This window comes from Meleagris gallopavo, chromosome 5 (genome assembly GCF_000146605.3).
Source record: "Meleagris gallopavo isolate NT-WF06-2002-E0010 breed Aviagen turkey brand Nicholas breeding stock chromosome 5, Turkey_5.1, whole genome shotgun sequence".
Lineage (NCBI taxonomy): Eukaryota > Metazoa > Chordata > Aves > Galliformes > Phasianidae > Meleagris > Meleagris gallopavo.
In genome coordinates this window covers 49,089,425-49,111,441 of record NC_015015.2, presented here as the reverse complement: position 1 = coordinate 49,111,441, position 22,017 = coordinate 49,089,425, and the positions used below count along the sequence as shown (strand labels likewise).

The 22,017-nt window shown below is 36.4% G+C and overlaps 1 protein-coding gene across 1 annotated transcript in view; it reads right to left on the bottom strand.

The window, feature by feature from the left end:
• Window positions 1-409: 409 nt before the first annotated feature.
• Window positions 410-22,017, bottom strand: part of TRAF3 (TNF receptor associated factor 3) — a 68,696-nt gene continuing 47,088 nt past the window's right edge. Inside the window, 5 exon segments of the mRNA XM_019615896.2 lie at window positions 410-8,045; window positions 9,216-9,390; window positions 13,426-13,566; window positions 18,137-18,229; window positions 20,024-20,098. Of these exon segments, the coding sequence (XP_019471441.1) occupies window positions 7,474-8,045; window positions 9,216-9,390; window positions 13,426-13,566; window positions 18,137-18,229; window positions 20,024-20,098 (1,056 nt within the window). The 3' untranslated portion in view covers window positions 410-7,473.

The window sequence follows — 22,017 nt, the reverse complement described above, 5'->3', positions numbered from 1 at the left end:
TAGGGCTCTGATAACATTTATAGCAGATTTCCTCAGAAGAGGAAGAAATGTGTCACAACAAAGGCCTGTCAGGTGCAAAGCACTGAACAGCCGTGCTATCTGTGGGTACACAGAAGTGATGCATCCTTACCCTGTTTGCAAGGCAACAGCAATCATTCAAATTCAACACACTAAGTTTTTTTAAAAAAATGGTTTCCTACTTAGATTTATTTTTCCTTTAGTAACACAGTTTAGCATTTCAGAGTTTTGCATTCTATACTCTTACACACTGTCCTTGTTTATTAGCATTTGAACACAAAAAGACATAGCAAGACCTCCAAACACAAATAAATACAAAAACACAATATACAGTAAACTGAAATACAACATATAATAATGCTATTGGGAAATTAAGACATGTTGCTAATTCTTTTTTTTTTTGTTGTTGTTTATTATTATTATTAACAACATGGTTATTGCTGAGCAATAAATTATACATTTTAAAATTGTTTTTCTCCCCTAAATGAAAAGGACAAGAATCACTGGTTACCAGATCACTTGCACTGTATCCTTACAGCTATTGATAATTAAGACAGGCAGAATATACACAATCAAATGAGGTTGGCCTTCTTTGGTCTTTGTTTTTGATCATAAAACTGAACACAAGTGTACCGTTCACTGAAGAGTATGAGATTAAAGAAATGGTTACACAAGTCTTAAACACATTAATTTGTACATTATTCTTGATCACTGATGTCTTTCCCATAGATATTTCTTACAGAATTTCTTGGAAACAAATGTCAGCTTTAGTTTTCCCAATTATTACGTTGTTCCATGCATCTTAAAGGTTATCCTCCTTGTCTAAGAGATATGGACCCAATTTTAGCCCATCACCTCATAATGGGGTATTTTTCACAGCTCTATAGTTACCACTAAATCATTGGAGTTTTACAGCTTGTAGAAAAAATCCTGAACTTTCCCGTTTGTTTTTTTTTTCCTATAAAACTGAAAAAATATATCAACCAAACATCAGCTATAAGAAAAACAAAATATAGGTGGATCACATGGTGCATCAGCAACAATGGAAGCTTGTACCTTCCCATTCCACAAGTACAGATTATACAACTCTCTGCCAGTGACGCAGGTCATAGTTGGAAGATGTGTCCTTTCAGACGTGAGCTATTTTCAAATCCAAAGCTCAGAACACTATGCAAGAAAATGACCCTTACGAATGATAATGCTGGTTTATCTCAGTAACCCTTAGACAGAGTCAAATTTTATCACTACGCTTCACACTGCCAGCAATGGAGCGTGTGAACACCGGCATCGCTAAGAAGTTAAAAAGTCCTTGCAGAACTGGCAACCAAATTAAAAGCTTAGTTCCAAAGGACCAGAAACACAAACACCACACAGAGACAACAAACCCTGAATGGGTAGGTTAGTAAGCCACAGAGTTGGGATCCAGATATGAATGTCACATCAAGTCTGGGGTGTTTGGATCCAGGATTTTGGTTCAGGTGCTCCTCTGTGAAATTTAGAACTTATTTGAACCCTAAGGAACTAATCCTAACTTGGAGAGAAAAAAATAAAACAAATAAACACAGCCTTCACTAAGATCGTGAAATGGAAGACAGAAGCTGCAGTCTTGCCCATAAATTAGAAGAGAAATAGGAATAGTCAGATCCTTTACATCTTGTGTATCTCTACTCTTCTAAATCTCAAGAAGATGTCCCTGAATTGGCATTCCACAGTTTTCCACAACCTTCATTATCTGGTGCTTCTCAGCAAAGGCCTGGATTAAGAGGCAGGAAAGAACAATTAAGCCCTCCATATTTTGGTTTAAAGAAAAGGAAAGAAAACAAACCTCAAGAAAGAAATGGTCAGCCACACTACAGGCTGGCAGATCCAAGATTAATCCACTGTAAAATGGTATCATTCACCCACCTGTTGAGAAGAGAATCAAGAGACTTTGTTGGGTGTTTTTGAACAAAGAGAGCAGGACACACACATTTGCTGCAGTTATTCACACCAACACGTTGTGCTGGCCTTCCACTCCACAGGCTGGGCAAAGCACAGCCATGTTGGTAGCAACATAAAGGCTGCCATCCATGTACAACCCCAAATCATGACAGCTTGTATTCTAGCCCTTACTGTCTTGATGTGGGCCTTTAAGGTATGTCAACTTGTTTTCAGTTCCTTTAAAAGGCAAATGTATTAAGAGTAGAGCCTAATGATTGGAAGATGACACTACAGAACTGGATCCTTTTCCTTAGCCTCAGCTCCAGGAGATTCCTTATGCAACTCAGGGCAAATCACATCTCAGCCTCAATTTCCTTTTTCCAGAAGAGGAATAGTACTTGCTATAAGAAAATGTTTGCAGATACAGAGCGCTTACTATCCTGTACACAGCACAAAAAGCTACTCTCAGACTAAATTCCAGAATTGATCATTTTTAGCAATGTAGCTATGATTTCTAGGTCAGTCAAGATATAGAGGTATTGACTGAATGGGATAGGAATTCTAAGAAGGGGTCCAGCTGTTTTCTATTATTTTTTATTCCTTTTTTTTTTAGAGTGAATTTGCATTTAACAAGCTGCCCATCTTTATGTTTGTTCCAAATGCACAAATCTCCTAATTAGCTGAGTATAAGGAAAGACGTGTCATAAGTGACATTCCAAGGTCTCCAGAAAGGCTACACAATTTGCTCATTTTCCCAGCCAGTAAGTGGTTTGTTTGCGATACACAAGACTTCAGACATGAAAGACGGGAATCCAAGGTTTGCCCTTAGCCCAGATCCTCCTTTAGCAGGAGCAAGTTATATTTGCACCACTTGATCAGGTAGAACTCGGGGGAAAAGGGTTTTGTTTCATCACTTCTACATTAAAAAGAAAAAAAAGAAACTTTGCATATATGTGTGCATGCATGTCTGTTTGTATATGTATGTACCTACAAAATAACCAGTACTTTCAAGAGCAAAAACTATGAGATCAGGTATGCAACCCAAGAATTTTTCCCTCTCACCTATTTGTATATTTGCATAGTTAAATCATAACAAGGCATCAATACTGCAATAACACTTTTCATTCTTCTGTGGTTCAGGCAGCTTTTCTTATCACTCCCTAAACGCTTCTCTAAACAGCACCAGTGTTTTGAAAACAGAACAAAAACAACAGAAACCCTGCATTGTTGGTGAAATGCCTGTCTCACGTGATGGAATACAGATACAAATAGGTGGTGTCTTTTGATACCCCAACTCAAAGAGACAAAATTGTGGCAAGCTGAGAAACACGAGCAATACAATCACAACCTAACACTCACAGGTTCAACGCTTAAACCACAGCTAACAAAAATCTCTACTATCTCTGCATTTGAGAAATTCACCAGGCACAAAAACAGGCATGTATCTTCAACTTTCCTTTTCTAAGAGGGTTAATCCATTGGAAAAGGAAATAAACCATATTTCATATTTATAAGAAAGGGAGCATGTTACCCACAACATTTTTTTTATCCATCAAAATTATGCCACCCTTCCTATCTTCCTATTGCACTTTCTCTCTGTGAACATTTACAGTACGAGGCTGAAATCAACATTGCATATCGTAAATCAGCAGTTGAAGGTGTATCATGTAGACAGTAACTGAAACAAGACCCCTTTAATTAGATCAGAGGAGTAACATAGACATTGTCAATCATAATAATCACAGTTGGTCTTAAAACTGAAATAGTTTCATCCTGTTTAGAATTCGAGACTTTCTAAGTAACAGATGCACACTCGCTGTGCTGAATGGTGCACAAAAAGGGCAACATCCAGATTCTCACACACTGGCATCTCCCTTCGGAAAGCTGGAAATGAAAGAGGCTTGTACATCACTTGGAGTGTCATCATTAAGAAAGAATACCAGCAAGAGACTTCAGTTGTGCGCTGCTAAGATCTACTAAGCAGAGGGAAAAGAAGACTCTGTTGAAGAAATGCTGTTTGTAGTAGTACAAATACTTTGGAACCCCTTGTGACGGTGGCATACCACATGGGTTAGCCAGGGACTCTAGGGAATACCTGGGGGCAGAGCGTTTCTCCATTAATTATTTAGAATAGACTGACCCTGAACACTTTGGATATCTGGGTCAGAAATACCTATTTTTTTAAAACGATAAAGGGCATCTAAATGATGGAAGAAAAATCTAAATAATTTAAAGTGTTGAGTAAAGCACCAGGTATCTTTTCTTTTCAATTTAGAGAATATACAGTGGCCTTGTTATCACAAAATGCTACATACTCCTTGCTGGAAAGTAGAGGAAACAGATTTCTATGTACACAGTAAGAACTCTGCAGAGACAGCCTGTGAGTTCTGCGGAAAGAGGAGTGTTACAGTCAAGGCTTCAGGTATCCCACAGCAGGCGGTGTGTACATTTGTGTAGCGAGATCCCGGATTTCACAGTACGCAGGGTTGTCAAACTGGAAATTCTCTGGCAGCTTCACGTAGTTTTAAAAAGTAAGTGCAGTAGGCCTCCGTTTTATTAACTGTGATAAAAAGCATATATGCAAAAATATTTTTATATCGATAGCACATTACTGCATTATAAAAGCTGCCCAAGTGAAGCTGAAGATTCTGGCAGCTGGTGCTTTTGGCACTTGGGAGATGTGGAAAGCAGCATAGAGATCTGTGAAATAACAACAGTGACTGATGTTTCTGCTACAGTGATCGGCATTAATACAGTTAGCAGTGTTCATATTTAAACTTCTCTCTGAAGTTTCTGAGTCAATATCCCGCTAAGAGGAGACATTCAGATCTCTTAAAGCTACTAGTTTGGGCTGTGTGCACACTCAGGAAGACTTCCCTATTAGCATACACTTTTCAAAGTCCTCTTTCAGTCACAAAGGCTGGAAACTCTTTTTTTCCTCCTCTTTCGGAGCCTGGATTTAAAAGCGCAATTCTGTCACAGGAGTTGGAAACTGTAGTCGCAAATCTGCAGAATATGCTGGGCCCTGCTTATACTAGAAATCTCCTCCAAGTCCCAGATTGAAACAGGATATAAACTGTTTTGAGATGGCCAAACATTTTCATTTAAGTTTGCAAGACATGCATTAGCAATGGGAGGAGAGTCCTTTGGACATTTCCACTTGGGAATCCTGTTTTCAGTAAAATTCTGTGATGCACAAACACAAAAGCTCTGCTGCCTACATTCACAATTATTAAAATGACACGAATCGAGCGAACCTACGCCCTAAAGCGTAAGTGATGGGTTTGCTTGTGCAGCCTGCATAAAACTGCAAGTGCCATTCAATTATATCTAGAGATATAGACGCAGGTATATCTATAGATATTTATCTCTTGTGCAGAACGTCCTCCTTGTGTGCTAGAAATTAAATGCTAGCATGTGCCTCCATATTTTAGCTTGCACCTGTTGACAGCTATGTACCATAAAGGGAATACAGTACCTGGACAATGGAAGGCAAGAAAAGGAAGACAAGTTGCTACTGACGATCGTGATGGTCAGCAGCAGGCAGTATTCTAGCAGGTGCCTGGAAAACCCATGAAGACCACTTAGCATGCACTGTATATTCATAAATACTTCTTGCAGGCACTGTGTGTGAAGGCACAGCCAAAAAAGACAACAGCAAAGACAAGCTGAAATACAAAGGCATGACTTCAACTGCACCTTAGACAAAAAAATTGTGACTATGCCTCAAAAAGCAGAAAGCTGATACAACCTGACATTATAAAGACTAAGATGCACCATCTTCTTTCGAGCCCACAGAGGCTTACCACAGCAGTGCAAGCCTGCTCTACTTAAGCGGTTCCTGGACTTTAGAAAGCACCACAGTCAGGCTATGTCACTAGATTTGCTTGTCACAGACTATTAAATAGAAGCAGATGAACACAGCAGGTTGCAATCAGCATGTTTCAGTGCTAGCAAATGCTTTCCACTAAAGTTCAGGCTGTTAGAATAAAGAAGGCCGTGCATTCCCTGTTAGAAAAGCTGTCATGAGCACATACATTCACAGCCCCACAGAGTTCCCCGGATGAGTCTGTTTAAAGTGATGCCACCTTATGACCGCAAGCATTAGAGGAAAAATGTCGCCCTCCTTCATGCTGGCCATGGAGACTGTCTAGTCCAAGCTCCATAGGAGCACTGAGCATAACGTTTTGGCACCTGTGTAAAGCGGATTCAGCCACGGCCAAGCCACAGAAGCTCCCAAAGCCAAAGGAATGGGTTTTGGCTTATATTTGGAACACCACAAGGTGCCTAAGGGCTTTGAAGTCAAGGTTAAACATTATGCCTGAAGTCCAATTAAACTACTATTTCAGATATCAGAATTAATCTGAATAAAAAGCTATGGTTTATAAGCAGCACAGCACATCTAAGGCACATGTATGCATGCAAGCCACCATCACTGTATTAAGACATGGCTGATTTGTCCTTAAGAAGCAATGGCTGCTAGTACGGAACAAACATATAGGCTTTTTCAGCACTAATCCTCCTCCCCAATACTGAAAATACTATATACTGCTGACAGCATAATTTGCAACATATATAGCTTGATTGGAAAGCATGGGGCAGAACTTTAAAAACTGTACAGGATTCCGTTTAGAACTCCAAAGTTCAACAAATGCCCTATTTTAGGGTGAAAACAATTATAAATCTGATAATGATGCACAGCATCCATGAGTGATTTTTCCTTAATTTTGAAATAGTGTCATTAATTACGACATATATTGTAGGTTTACATTTCTAAAGAGAAATAACAGAATTGAATAGTTTTTTTTCCTATCACAAGTGATAACCAGTGTTTGATTTCTTCTATTTTTCTTCCAAGAAATATCAGTCTATCAACAGTTTTAAAATAAAATGTTTTCTGTAACAATAGAACTTTAAATAAAAATATGATTTTGATTCAGATACTTTTGAGAAGACATGGATACTTTTCCAAGATCTTCTTACAAAGTAATTATTAAAACAGAGACCAGATGAGGCCTTAAAAAGACAATTATATTTCAGACAAGATTGCACCTCAGTTTTTTCAAATAATATAATCGCAACATTACTTCATTTCTTCTTTTAACATGCTGACAATTTCCAGCTAGCCCACATGTGAATGTATTTTTGTATTCTAGCTTAAAGAAATAAAAGTCAGTAATTTATTCAGCACATACTGTATATGTCTTTTCACCTCCAATGGACTAGATCATTAATAAGTTAAAAACAAAACAAAACAAAACAGAAATTCTCTCTGACCGTAATCATTATCCTCATGAGGGATAAGTGATTCTTCAGAGTTTAAGTGTTGCTAGTTCTATTAAAAAATATACCATAGTATGATTTCTTAATGTGTTGCTACTTTCTCATTTGGACCCTATGCAGTTATGCCTTCAAACTCTTCCATCTGTTCCACAAGGTGGTTCTGTGAGCTTTAGGACCTCTGATTGAAGACAAACTGATATAAAACCCCCAAATGGAGTTGTCTTCTGTTTAATCTGCCTCCCCGACCATATGTCAGGGGTCTGGTAGATCCGATGTATCCACTATGACTTTAATAAAAATAGTATCATCTTTAATATACGTTCCATTCTCTAGAACAGTTTGAGCCACAAAGACTGGGCAGCCAGACGCAATGTTCATTTCTCCAGTTGGCTTCTTGAAACTGCTACTGTTTGGATCCGGCTTGAAAGCATCTCCTAAGTGGCGCCGAGACGGACCCTGATCCATTAGCATGAGAGTCACTTTCTGCTTAAATGGCCAAGGAAGCAATGCATCATATTCTCCACGCATTATGACAAAAAACAGCGACAAGTGCGTCCCCTTGCCCATGCCATCTCCATTAAGGTAAACTCTGGCACACATCTTGTAGCCAAAGTATCCAGTGTAAAAGGGTTGGCTGTACAAGGACAGAGTCTTCCCCATGACTGCCTCTTGCTTCCGACGTTTATAATCTCGAATCTTCCAAATTAACACTCCATTGTAACTAGCAGTTTCTAAAACTTGGAATCGGAGGTCCATGTCAGCCAGCCGAATATCGTGAACACTCAGCATCTGATCGTGCCTGCTGAGCTGTGTCTCCAGCATGCCTGTTAGAAAATGGAGAGGATGTGGGGTAAGAAAATAGGCTTTTCTCTAAAGACTTTAAAAACTGATCATCAATACTGTTAGTTTATACACAAACATTTTCTTCTCCAAAAACCAAACCACATTTGGTCACCTTTGAAACAACTTCCACTGCCAATAGTTTGCCAGCTAGAAACTAGGTTAATTAGGATTTTTACATTTGTGGGTGTTAATGATGCATTCAGTATGAGTAAACTATTCAAATCATCTAAAATTTTGTCTTGCTAGTGAGCAACCGAGGCTTCTGTATTTTGAGAACATACTTGGAGGCATAATCTGTAGCTTATTAGCCTTGGGAGGACTCACAGTTCCTACATAACCCCTCTGAAATTCAAAGGGAATTTCACCCACCAATTACTCAAAATATTCTTCTCACACACCACTTGTCTGAGAAGTGTAGTAGTTACCTTGCCTAAAGTACATGATAACAGAACGGAAAATTCAAGCTTAGCTCTGCTTTATATGGTCACTTACCAAAGGGAAGGCTGTCCCTTTTCCCTTGCATGAGAAATAATGCCTTACGCTTTGCACACTGACAAAATTGATCAACATGCAATACTGAAAAGGAGGTTTGTTGTATACACATCTATTTAAATGTTAAGTTCTTTGGCATTATTATTTAAACCCTTATATATGATGTATACTATTCAGCAAGTATGACATCAACCTTAATACCCAAGCACATCTCATAGTAATTCTTTGGATCAAATACAATTCTGTAACAGACAGCAGAGTAGGTCATTTCAGCTGGATAATACTAATGTTAATCTACCCATGGATGAGAACAAATGATAGAAAATGACATCTCAATACACTGAGAATGCATTTAAAGAAGATGCTGAAAGCTACTGGCTTTCAAAGATCAACTGAAGAAGTGTTTATAATTAATTATAATATTGTAATCAAGAGGAGGATCAAGAAAACAAAATAAAAGAATTAAGCCTTAAGAACCAGCTTGGAATCAATGTCACAACATTGAAGTGACTGTATCATTTCCTATGCATGCATGAATCACAAGAATCAGAATTATTGATGCTTCCACAGGAAAACGATAACGAAATTTGCATTCAAAGGTTATCCTTTTTCCTTCTGCAGCACTGCCAAGTACCTCAGTCCATTGTGCTTACACTTACTTGTATTTCGAGCTCCTTGCCCTGCAGTTTTGTCAACACTTTCCAGCTCAGTCACTCTATTCTGGAGGGATTCTACACTGCTCTTCATGCTGTCAGCCTCCTCCCAGTTCTGTCGGAAGGGACGGATTTCTTTGTCCAGTTCTTTCAGTTTCTCTGCTTGACTGTCTATCACTCGCTTTATGAAACAGTAAGTTAGAGTTACAAGAAAAAACTCAAAATAACAAAAAGACATAACTTATGCAGAATACACAAGGACTATATATTCGTTATAAGATGCATTTTCAATACAAACAAGTTTTACTTACAAATATTGAAATAACAAAAAATTAGAACACTATCAGAAGTATCAACACAAATATTTCAAAACAGGATTGTTAGAGTGCCTTTCTCTAAAGACTTTTTAAAAAAGCTTTTCAATGCAAGAACAATATTCTAAATGCTTTTACACTGGTATTACGGGCTAGTATTTGTCGGGTATTTTAGAGTACTTAAGTAACATAGTATGGGCATAACTTACCATGGTGTGAATCAAGTGACTGCTTGCGTGCACGCTTTTATCACTGGATAAAAGCAAATTAACTCACTCCTCAGGAAAGCCATCAGCACTCTTGCTCTCCACATGGAGTATGAATACGTGCAGACACAGGGGCATTAGCAAACTACAAGCTCCTATCCATCAGTTATCCATTTTGTGCCCATATCATTAGGAGTAAAAGCTCTACGTAGCATAAGCAGAACTAGCACTGCTAACTCCCTTAATCACTTTTGAAATTGCCACCTTTCCTAAATTCAATAAATCACACGTGCTGAAGGTGCTTGCTTATTGAGTTCATTAGTTGTTTTTGTGGGTTTTTTGTTTGTTTTTTAAGAAAACAAAAAAAAACAACTGATAAAACATTACAATGTTACAGATATTATATATATTATTTATATATATATATATAAATAAAAGACTAGTATTCCCAAAAACAGGAATATTGCAAGCACCTCAGTATATTTTACGGGACAACATATTCCCCTAGTCTACCTCAAATCTGACATAAGAAATACAGAGTACTTAATCTCATCACGGCTAGCAGGAATTTTAGCCAGAACCCCATAGTCAGTTGTAAAGTTCAAATGGTAACAGAAATATTTGAGTCAAGAAACTACTTTTGCTACCACCTACAGTTAAATTCCAAGTCTAACTTTACAGTTGATTATTATACAGTGCCAACACATGCAAAAATTACTTTTCACTTCTTTAAAAAAATTATGTTTGAGTATAAAACAAGAAAAAAAAGTTAGTTTGCATTTGCATTCTTGTTAGCCATGTGGATTCAATGTTCCCCACTGATGGGGAAAACCCTTTTGCCTCACAAAACCTTCAATTTCCCTTTTAAACATTTGCTTTTTAATCATGTGGTTTCAGTTATATCAAAAGTCTGTAATGATTAATTGATGGCTGTCAATTTGACAAGCCAGCTAGCAAAATCATGTTCTTCTTGGAGTGTTTTATTCTGTTGTGGCCCAAAACCAGTAAGTAATCCAATATATTTCAAGCTTAACCATTTATTTCTATGTCTTAAAACAAGCTTATATATATATATTATTTATATATAGCTTATATATATACATATCACTTGCAAAATTAGGACTCTGTCATGGAAAACTGTGTCCTGAATCTTAAATTAATGGCTATGGTCCCATTAAACAGCAACTTTCCTGGACATAATGATCATTAGCTACCAACACAGTCACATCCTTTCTCTTGGACTTAAAATCATCAGAAAATAAATTAGGAAACAGCTGTTTGCTATACATACAAAAGGAAACACTCAATAGAATGGCATGAACGAACACATTGAGACCAGAGCCACAGGACATTAATTCACAGTCAAAAGTAGAAGTAAATGTAAGATGTGTAAGTCTGATGTTTTCCCTATACCCACACAAAAATGAACTCTCCAAGGCAAGGACAATAACATGCTTAAGGATTTATACAATGCCTCACACAGAGATGCCCTCATTTCTGACTGGGTCCTCTTAACATTAACACAGTACTAAATAAAATAAACACATTCTTTCACAAACTGGGAAAGTTTCAAAGGTGCTGAAGAGTTGTAAGCTCTTTTCCTTTGGGGAGAATGTTTTTCAGAAGCTGCCACCAGGGACCAACTTCTCTCCATCAACACGTGCGCAATGTTCTGCCTTTGTAAATGTACAACCAAAGTGGAGTTTAAGCTTCTGGCTGACAAACATGTAGCCTTTTATCTCCTCCACCTCTTCATGTAAATTCAAAAAATACAGAGTAATTACAAATAGACTTTATTCCATGCTTGTTTGTTTTTAAAGGGATCACTTTACCCACTAGGGACACAGTCTCCCTCGTGCTAGGAGATACTGATGTATTAATCTGAATTTAATGCAGAAGTGGAGAATTTCCTTCTCTCTAATTATGCCACTAGAAAGCACACAGATGTCTCACACTGTACTCATAAATTTTCAAGTAGATATCAATTTTCTGAACTAACTTTTTATTCCTGCAACTGACCTCTCCAGAGTAATACCCCGATGAAAAACCTGTTCAGGGCTCTTCTGGATATTGATTTTCATCTAGGTTTGTATTTTTAATATATTATTTCAGAATTTTAGCACCATTATTTATTAAAAGAATTCAGCAAGTTTCATGAGGAAATTTGAAGGAAACCATATTTGCAGCTCTCTCTCAGATGTTCCTAATGGACACAAGTGATAGAGCAAAACTGAATGGCAAAAGAACACACCAGGAAAGGAATAACAACTTTGATTGGAGGAACAAACTGTGCATCCTCCCTTCTTTGAAAAAATGTATTACCTATTAAATTATTTTATATTCATAAGATTGTTATGCCTTTTGTCTTTAATATTTCATGTCCACACTCAGCTTAAGGCTTGGCTTACTACTATGATGCTCATAAAAATGACTAGATACTGGATGTGAAAGTTCCTTTCCACAAAACAATAGCTGATCACATGCCCTCAGAATCATGAACAACTACACCATGTTTTCTCTATTTTCCTTCTTGTCACTGGTTATTGAGACAGCATATGTCAGGCTTACAAATTAACTTACCTCCAGGCAGACTCAATTGGCAATATCAATACATACATGGATTAGCTTCCCAGTGTCAGAATGAAAAACTGTAGGCATGCAGCCACACCCGAAACTATCATCAAACCAAGCAACAATGACTAAGGAAGACTAGAGTGGTTACCATGTGAGCAGAACATGGCAAGATTAAGTGCTGTAAGGATTTCTCCCCTCTGCTGCAGAACTTAAGCAGTAGTTTGGAGACTTAAACCCTTCTCGACTATTGTACATCTTTAGTTCAAAATGCAAAGTGAATAGTAAATGAAGGAAATACTTTCATTTAATTTCCTTTAAAGCAGATATTAAAACATATCTGATATTGTGGCAGAAAACATATTAGGGTAATGTGTAGGCAATACTTGCATAGAAGCTTGTTAAATATCTCCTGAGGTTTCCCTAGCTGCAGTCCACATCATGGACACTAACAATTTCCAGTATTCGAGTTCCAAGCTAGGTCTGCAAAGTATGTCAGCTTGGACCAAGCATCATGTTGGTGCATCCAGAGAACTTCTACTTTAACGCTGGTTTGTGGCCAGGTGATTCAGATCACAGAAAAAGAAGCTCACACCTACTGGCAAAGGAATATATAGACATATTTCCTCAGAAAGCTCAAAGGATAACAAAAATACTGATTTTTATAAAGTGCTTCAAATGCATTGTGCTAAGTTGGGATTAATTCTACATCAGATTGATTTCACTCTTAATTAATAGCTTTTAAAATACAAAAAAAAAAAAAAGAAATATAGTTGAATGTATTAAGCATATGACAGTTTTAAGATGTTGATCTTTTACTCTAGTTTGACAGCAGTTATGATTGTTCTTCAGATAATATCTGTAACTTTGTTTTTAACCATTCTCCTTTTTTAAATGGGGCTCTCCATTTTAACCCAGCCTAGGCAATTGCTGTGCTCTAGTAAAGTATCTTCTTCCAACAAACACAAGCCAGCTGCTGACAAGAATAAAACAAAATCAGAAAAGCTTTACAATAAGCTAAACTCTGCCCCCTTTTACTTACAACACCTCACTTCACAAGTGTAAACGTACAGTAGAGAAGCTACTACCATTTCTGCTTTAATGGGGAGATTCTAAATTTCTTACCTGTAAATGAAGTATTTTAGATTCATTATTCCGTAGCATTTCCTTCTGTCTTTCAATTTCTATTTCAAAGCTACAAATCTGATTATGTAAAGTTTGTATACTCTTGTTCTTTTCCAAACTTTCATTCTGGAGCAAGGCCACCTGGAAAAAATTCTACAATTACTCCTGCCAGAGTTTATTAAAAATACCTATAACTTCATTTGTTGTAAACTACCTTACACCCATGAAAGAAATGAGATCCTAAGGAAACCTCTCTCTATGTGTTTAAAATAAATAAATAGATAAATAAATAAACAAACAGAACAACAACAAAAAGTAAACAAAGATGAACAAAACTAGTTATTGATAGCTACTTCTCCACTTCCACAGAGTGGTACTGGTGCAATTTGGGATGATAAAAGTACAGATGGGATACAGAAACAGCAATAGAAGTTATCCAAGCATAATCTTTCCTTTGTTTAGGTTGTAACCGTGTTGTGGAACTATGACTGCCTCGTTAGTGCAACAACCACCGTTGACTTGGTTGTGGCTTGGAGTTTGGAAGAAACCACCTGAGCCCTGCACACACTGCTAATTAAGAAAGCATTAATCTTCCCCATACATTCCTATCTATTCTGATCTGTAGAAATTTCAGTAAAAAATTGCCTGAATGGGATTGGTTTGGCTTCACAGAATGTCACGGTGATGAAAACTCCTGAGACAAGTGAATACAGAAAGGATTCATGCATCTGAAGGAAAACCCAATGTGTCTACTAGTAGAGCCAATAGCTACAGAGACAGACTGCAGACTATATTCTCTCTCTGTATTGACATTTTATAAATCCATTCATTAGTGACTCATTCTGATTTTAAAACATGAGCCTTGCTACGGGAATATCATATATTATATCTCCTTGGAGATGAAAGTAATACATTAAATATTCTCTGTTACTGCAGATACACACTATTTTCCGCTCCATTCATTAATGCGGTTTGGAGAAGGGTAGTGGTGGGTTGCTTCTATTATTATTTTTTTTAAATCTCATTTTCCCTAGGCAAGACTAGTAAGCAACAAAAATGTAGAAAATAAACAACCCAAAATAACATTTGGATAACATTTGGACACATACTGATTAGTTCCACAGTTAGATCTTTATGAGGATAGGAAGCAATACCATTTTTGACCCACTAAAATCTTCTGATAAACATTCCACATTAAGACCAATTACTTGAATGCTTCCTGTTCTCAGGATCTAACTCCCTCAGCACATACACAAAAGTTTTTACCCCTGATGTGGACACCACTGTAGAATTCCAATACTTTAACTGCCCTTAATCAGACAACATAGGATTACCTACATGTCACTACATTCCTAGGCTCAAGAAGCTATTTAATAAGGTAAATAATTTTGATCACTATACTAGTCTAATGTTGACAAAATAGACTGTCAGAGACCACAAGCATTCAGCACGTTCACTGAAAAGGGGTCCAGAAATAGAGATACCATACTTCATATTATCTACTATCTAGTGTTTATCTACTTTTCAATTTAGCATAGCACATGTGAATATAAACACACTAACTACAACTTCCATACATGGAACTTTAGCAGAAGAGGTTCAAAAGAAATGAGACAAGGCTAATTTTGCCAGTACAGAGAGAGAAACAATCCTGAGGCAATGCATTCCTAGGTACTAAACAAAACTTCCAAGAATAAGTGCAAATTTAAACTAGTACCCCTGCCTCCCACATAGTTCTAATCTGCTGGGTTGCCACTTTAATTTTACATCCTCCTTTTCCTCAATGATTCAGTGTTCTTTAGTCAATTGTGATCCTTACATTCCTCGTCTCTCACTGTTTCCTCCCCAGGCCTCCCAGTCATCAGGCAGTTGTGTCACCAGCTTTACATTTCCATTTTTGAACAAGTTATAGTATGTGGGCTTGTCTTGTGCTCAAATTTTCCACACACTTTTACAGAACATAAGAAAAACAGAATGATGTCTTGCAGTCTTTAATCATACAGAGCTGTCAATGCTAACTCAGTAATTGCAGTTTGGTGGCAATTTGTGAATAAAAAGTCTTTAATGCTAAGTAAATACAGTTTCCTAATTATGTTTGGCATAATCTTTGGAATTTAGGGTAATTAAATTAAAAACAGGGTAAAGGAAACACAGCATCCATTTATGAACTGCATCAACAAGTGACTTCCTTTATTGTCCCATATTTGCAATACCTCAAGGAAAAAGTGTGTTCTTATTCAGCAGTTTTTCAAATAAAGCCATTCTTTTGGTTATTGCTTACTAAAAAAGAATGGAAGAAATCCTCTTACACCACAAAGAACTGGATTAGGGTAGACAGGTCCCATTTTTAAGTCACACATTAAAAAACAAAGAAGAGTTTATACTGCATTTCCTTAAGACTGGGACAAAGGCAGAAAGTTATATTAAAATCCAGGAAATCAATTGAAATTCATTTGTTTCCAACGCCAGCGCCACGAAACCTGTGGGAGTTAGCAAGCCTGTCCCATCACAGTGACCAAAACACCGAGTTTTAATTTGTCCCACAACATTGTGATCCCAGATTTGAAATCTGATCGGCTTTTAATTGCTTTTTGCTAACAACACTATTCAAATACCAAGCTTATAACTCAGCACAAGCTTTGCAGCTCTGAAGACTTTCAGCTTGCATGCCTCCATGTCACTGCTGGGGACATAGCTCAATATGGTGACTGGGATTGGGCAATTTTCTTCTTCCCCCCCATATGTATCACAGCGAGTATCCCTAACGAAATACAGACCCTCAGAAACCAGTGACAAGATTTCAACAGGGCTGAAATTTCGGTGATATTCACCAGCCAAGCTAACTTTGCACTGTCTTTCTTCAGTGCAATTTTCAATTTTCAATTTTTTTTTCTCAAAGAGAACAACGAAGTTACGAATCATTTTAGTACTCTTCGCTAGAAAACTCACAGACATATGATATGTGGTTATTCTGGTAAGTTGGCACTGTCTTGGGATTTCCAGTGATTCAATTCTTTATTATGAATAGGAAGAAGTCTACAAAGCAGGAAGTGAAAAAGTACAAAAAAAAAGAAAAAAGAAAAAAAGAACAACAACAAAAAAAACCCACAATGATAAGTAAACTGAAAATCTTTTGGTCTTTTTGAAAAAGAAAACATTAACAACTATAGTAAAGTGTATACTGTCTTAGCTGTAGAAGAGAGAAAACTGCTGGGCACTTTTTAAATGCTGAAGCACCTCTCAAGACAAAAGGCAATCTATTCTGGAAGTCACAGGGAACACTTTCCTTTTTTTTTTTTTTCCCCTCCAATGATGTAAAACAAATGGTATAATTTTAATCAAACTCAGGAAAAAAAGAATTAAAGATATGAATTTGTATCTGTTAAAACTAAAACTCATGTAGTTCCTAAATTAAAAAAAAAAAAAGCTCAAGTGCAAAAGCAAACTGAAGTATTGATATTGACCAAACTAAAATTTACTGATGCATTAAAAATTGTATGTGAAAAAAAACCTGCACTACATCTCTCCCAAGCTCAACAGTTTCCTTATGGGACTTCAGAATAAAAAGCAGACCGTGCACTAATACACCAGGGATAGAACTACATTTCACTGTTTCTGTTAAATTCTATTTTAAAACTATATGTTCTGTGGCTGCAGGGTCCTGTTGGAAACTCATACATAACAGATCACTGTCTTACACCAAGAGCAGAATGTGCTTTTTAGACAAGCTTACTGAATCCGTTTGCAGACTGCTGCAAGATGTCAGAAGTCAGAAACCACACATACACAATGGCCACTGAGCTAACACTGGAATCATTACTCTCATTTAAATCACTCTAGAAAAACCTGAAGGCCTTCTGAGTCTTGTGCCTGCAATTGTAGAATGGTTCTAGTAATTCTGGGATCCCTACCACCACCATGGAGAAAAAAGAAAATAAAAGACATTATTTAATGGTTATGTATACCATTAAACTTTTTCAAAAATGTAAGAAAGCAGTGACCTGTTCTGAAATTCTCTATTTTAAAATCAAAGATGTAACCATCCGCTCTCCAAATCAACTTTAATTCATTTAAACTGTTAACAAGATCAGAGCTATTACTGGCGGGATTTCCAGCAATTTCCAAATACCATATATTCTAAAAACAAGTAATGCCAAAAGGATGCACTGCAATGAAAACTTCACTCTGATCCAGCACTAAAGCAGAAATCGTCATGGCAAGATTCACATAATTTAACTGAGCTACAATGATTTAATTAACCTTTGCAGGTCATTAAGTTTGGAGAGCAAGTGCAAAAACAAATGAAATAAACAACTGCTTTATTACCTGGTATTTCTGATAATGAAATTCCTTGAAAAATACTGACGTAGCAGAAATATAGCTCATAGTACTGCCATAACTTTCTGAACCCTCTCTTTTGAAGGAGATAGCTCAGGGAGGAAATTTAATATTGGATAGTTTATCTATGTGAACAGAGTGTTTTAATTACTAAGATAGCATGGGGAAAATTGCATATGGAGTTGCAAAGCCAAGGTTCTCATAGCATTTTATAATAACAAAGTTATGCTATGTGGCTTGAATGCTTTTGGAGCTTACTATTGCTTTAGCTGTGCTGTTGAACAGCTGTTAAACAGAAAAAAAAGTGCTTCTTCTAGTACTTTTATATGATTTAAAGAAATCAATGAAAATTAGAAGTGAGTAGAAGATATACCTTATTTTCTAGAGCATTGCTCCACTCTTTCAATAAGTTAACATGCTGCACTGCTGAGCTGGCTTCATGTGCTTTAATTTGTTGGTTTGTTCCCTGTGACAACAAAGAATTTATACATTTTAGCCAATTCCACTTCTTTTACACCTACAAAGAAAGAGTACATCAAGACATCGAACCAACAGTATGTATTTTGGTTCACGGATGCATGTTGCAGAACAGTAGGGAGAAGGGAAATCTACTTGAGGATTTACAAAAGTCAGGAATACATTTAGTAGAGCAAGTGTTTTATACAACTGCCATATATCTCCATCCAATGAACTTGACATGTCAGAGACAATAAAGATGAACAAGATTTACAAAATAAATTGTATTTCAGTCTTCTGTGTAGTTTTACACTAAATAAAGCACAATAAAACTCTCGAGTCATACAAAATCTAAAACATCCAATTCCCCAAACCATAATTTAAACTTCTGTTGTATTTCATAAACAGCTTCATAAGCACAAAATTTCCCGTCAGTTGAGTATAAGAGACAAATATTTAAGATAAACTTATCATCACTGGAAACTGCCAGCTTTATAAACTACTTTGAGAGATAGCACCATGACTACTTTGTCATCCTAAAACGATTGCTCTACGATATTCAGATGTGCTGCCTCTGCACAACCTATAAGTGCTGTTACAAATAATCACTATATAAAAAGTTTACAGAACACACATAGATCATATACAGAGTACATAAGATGCAGACCACGTTATTTTATTTGCATCGTGTTGCATTACACCTACTTCATTAAGTACTTTGCAACGCAGAGTATATTAGTTTTCATTGTAGTTAAGTTGCAAAGAAACCGAAAAGGTTTCAATGATCCTCAAGGTATGCACTCTATATAAAATACTAAAAATATATATGTGGATATATGTACATATATGCACACATATACATACATAAAATGAATGGCAATACATACGACATAACAGTGGGTAGGGTCATTGCACTGATCAGTTCTACCATTAAGAGCATTACTGGAAACACTTAAAATGATGAATGCTCATTATTTAAAAAAACTGGAAATACCTGCAGGAAGCAGTTTATTGAGAAGTGTTGCTACTTACAGTTCTTGTCTCTTTAAATTATTATGAACTAACAAATGAATGACACTATCTGATAAACTCAATTTTTTCCTGTCAGCAGTTTCTGAAATTTCCTTCGTAATCCTTTCATAATACAAGATATATGATAGCGAGCAGAATATTTTAAGAGACTGGAATGCTAATACTGAAACTCAACTCTAGTGTTGGACTTCCTTTAGTTTTTTAAAATATTGCAGGGAGTGCCAGCATTAAATAAAACTTTTTTTTTTTTAATTAGATTTCATGCTATGTTTCAATTATACATGTATGTGCACACAGACATAGGAATGCACATTAAAATAGACGTTTCATGTGGACTAATCTATGTTTAATTTTAATAAAAATATTAACACACAAATGAAAGAAAATATAAATGTACTTAGCTCAAGAAAATAAATACTTTCACATAAACAACTGAAGTTACTAGTCTGTTTGCTAAAGAACATAAGTTACTTAACTATTATTCTGTTATGAAGTTCTTGAAATGTATCATCTCCCTGTTTCAACAAGATGTGGCTAACAAATGAACTCCCAAACCACTGCATAAAAGTGATGTTTTGGGTTTTTTTAATATATTTTAATATAGCTTATTTTTAAAATGAAAAAAACCCAAACATCTAGTACTTAATCACTCAGTGCAACTGGATGACTTTTTCTTAACCAAGATTAGAGAAGTCCAGAACTTTCATGTCAAAGAGTTAAGTTCTACTTGCAGATTTTCATCAATTGGGAAGTATAATTGTTATATACTGACCTGAAAAGTGCAGCCATAACGCTTAAAACTACAGGTACTTGGGGCATTAATACATTCTGACAAATGTGCATTCAACTGCAATAGGAAAAAAATGTGAGTTTTGGCAGAAGACGTTTGCATGATAATGCTCAAAACATAATGGGCACAGGTTATCAGGTTTGTAGTGTGCCATTTGCAGAACATACAATACACGTGTGTATATTTTCTCCAGTCTGACCTAAAGTGCAAATACTATATATACACATATGTAAACCACACGCACATGCCAATACAGTATACAGTGATACATTTAGTATACAGTGAAACTTCTACTAAAGACTATTTCAATAGGCAGCCCAATTTAAAATTAAAAAAAAAAAAAAGAAGCAAACAAGGCACTCTGCAATTATTTGCCTGATTTCACTTGACTTTAAAGAATGATTAATCTTTTCTCGCCAAGTGATTCTTACTGGTGTTCTGGGTAAGTCTTAAGATCAGTTTCACTGTAGCAAAGTACATCTTTTCTATTCTAATTTCATGACGAACCAGATTTTCAAACAGAACATGCAATTCTCAGTGCCAAAATTTAACAGTTAAATTACACAAAAAAAGACTAAACAAGCACTGCATGAAACAGACAAAGAGCTTTGTAATAAGTACAGTTAAACAACTTCTAAAAATGCAGTATACGGGATTTAAAACGATTAGTAAAATGCCTGCATTTTTCAGATTGAGATTTATTCCAGCATTTTTTTTTTAATTATCGTGAACACATCCACTTTTCATTTTCAAATAAACCAATTCACAGAAGCATATACATATATACAGACAGCAGCCATCACAGCACAGTGGGCAGCAGCTGGATGCAAACTGCCCAAAAGTTGGAGCAAAGAGCCATTTTGGAAACAATAGAACAACAAAGCCTCTCTCTTCAAAAAGAGAATCTGCAGTTTGTATTTCCCACAAAACAGACAGGAGCTAGAATCTAGCTCCTTAGCTGGCATCGCTCTCTCGGCTTTCAGGATCTCACATGAAATTCCCACACAGTAAGTCCCATATGCCCCAGCTCATCCGCCTTCAAGGAAAGAAGGGGAGAACCAATTCTGCTTTGAACATTTAGCTCTGGAACACAAGGGACAGACTTTGCAATCTAATACCAAGATGTAGTCAGTCACTCATCTCTGACGCACGCCTATATGATCTAAACACTATCTGTAGAAATCCATGGTAGAGTTTCAAAAGAAACACATGGTTCAGAAAAAAATAAGACCAAATAAGAACGAGACGTGGTAAAAAGGCTTTACTAGAATGCCACATTTTTAACTTCACCAAACTAGAAGTCTGCCAAAGAGTTACAGATTGAATATGAAAAATTGCCAGTTATTCTACAGTAAGATATTCATTTTTTGTGCACTACAGAATTTTCTCAAACTGTTAGGCAGGCATTTTCCCATTTTCGGCATTAGAGTCATTGTCCCTAACCATGCAGCTAAGTAATATGCATATGTATATATAAACAGTATCAGAAAAGAATTAAGCAACAAGTAACAACAGATGATGCAAGGCATGCCAACTGTTTAAAGCTCTAATCCTACCAATGGTTCCAGAACTTATTTTTGGCTATATGTGCACAGAAGTGTAATTTGTATGGTGTATTGATTGATCCAGGCTTTAATGGCACATTTTTTTTTCTTTTTTTCTTTTTTTTTTTTTTCAGTCCTATACACCTTTTTGCAGTCACTGCTCAAGTAGAGATTTAACAATATTCCTAACTCCTCCAGAACTAGAATCTAAACTGAGGAGCATTCAACAAAGAAAGTCACTGATAAAACTGACCCAGAATATATACTTTCTCTTTTCATGGCAGCTTAGTTTCAATTAATAGGTACAGAACCTATCATACATGTTATATTTTGTTATCCAGGGGAAAAAGACTGCCCCTATGTTTGGGAAGTGCCTTGTGCTCCTTGGGTATTGTAATATGATTAACAATTTACAAGTATAACCAGAAAAAA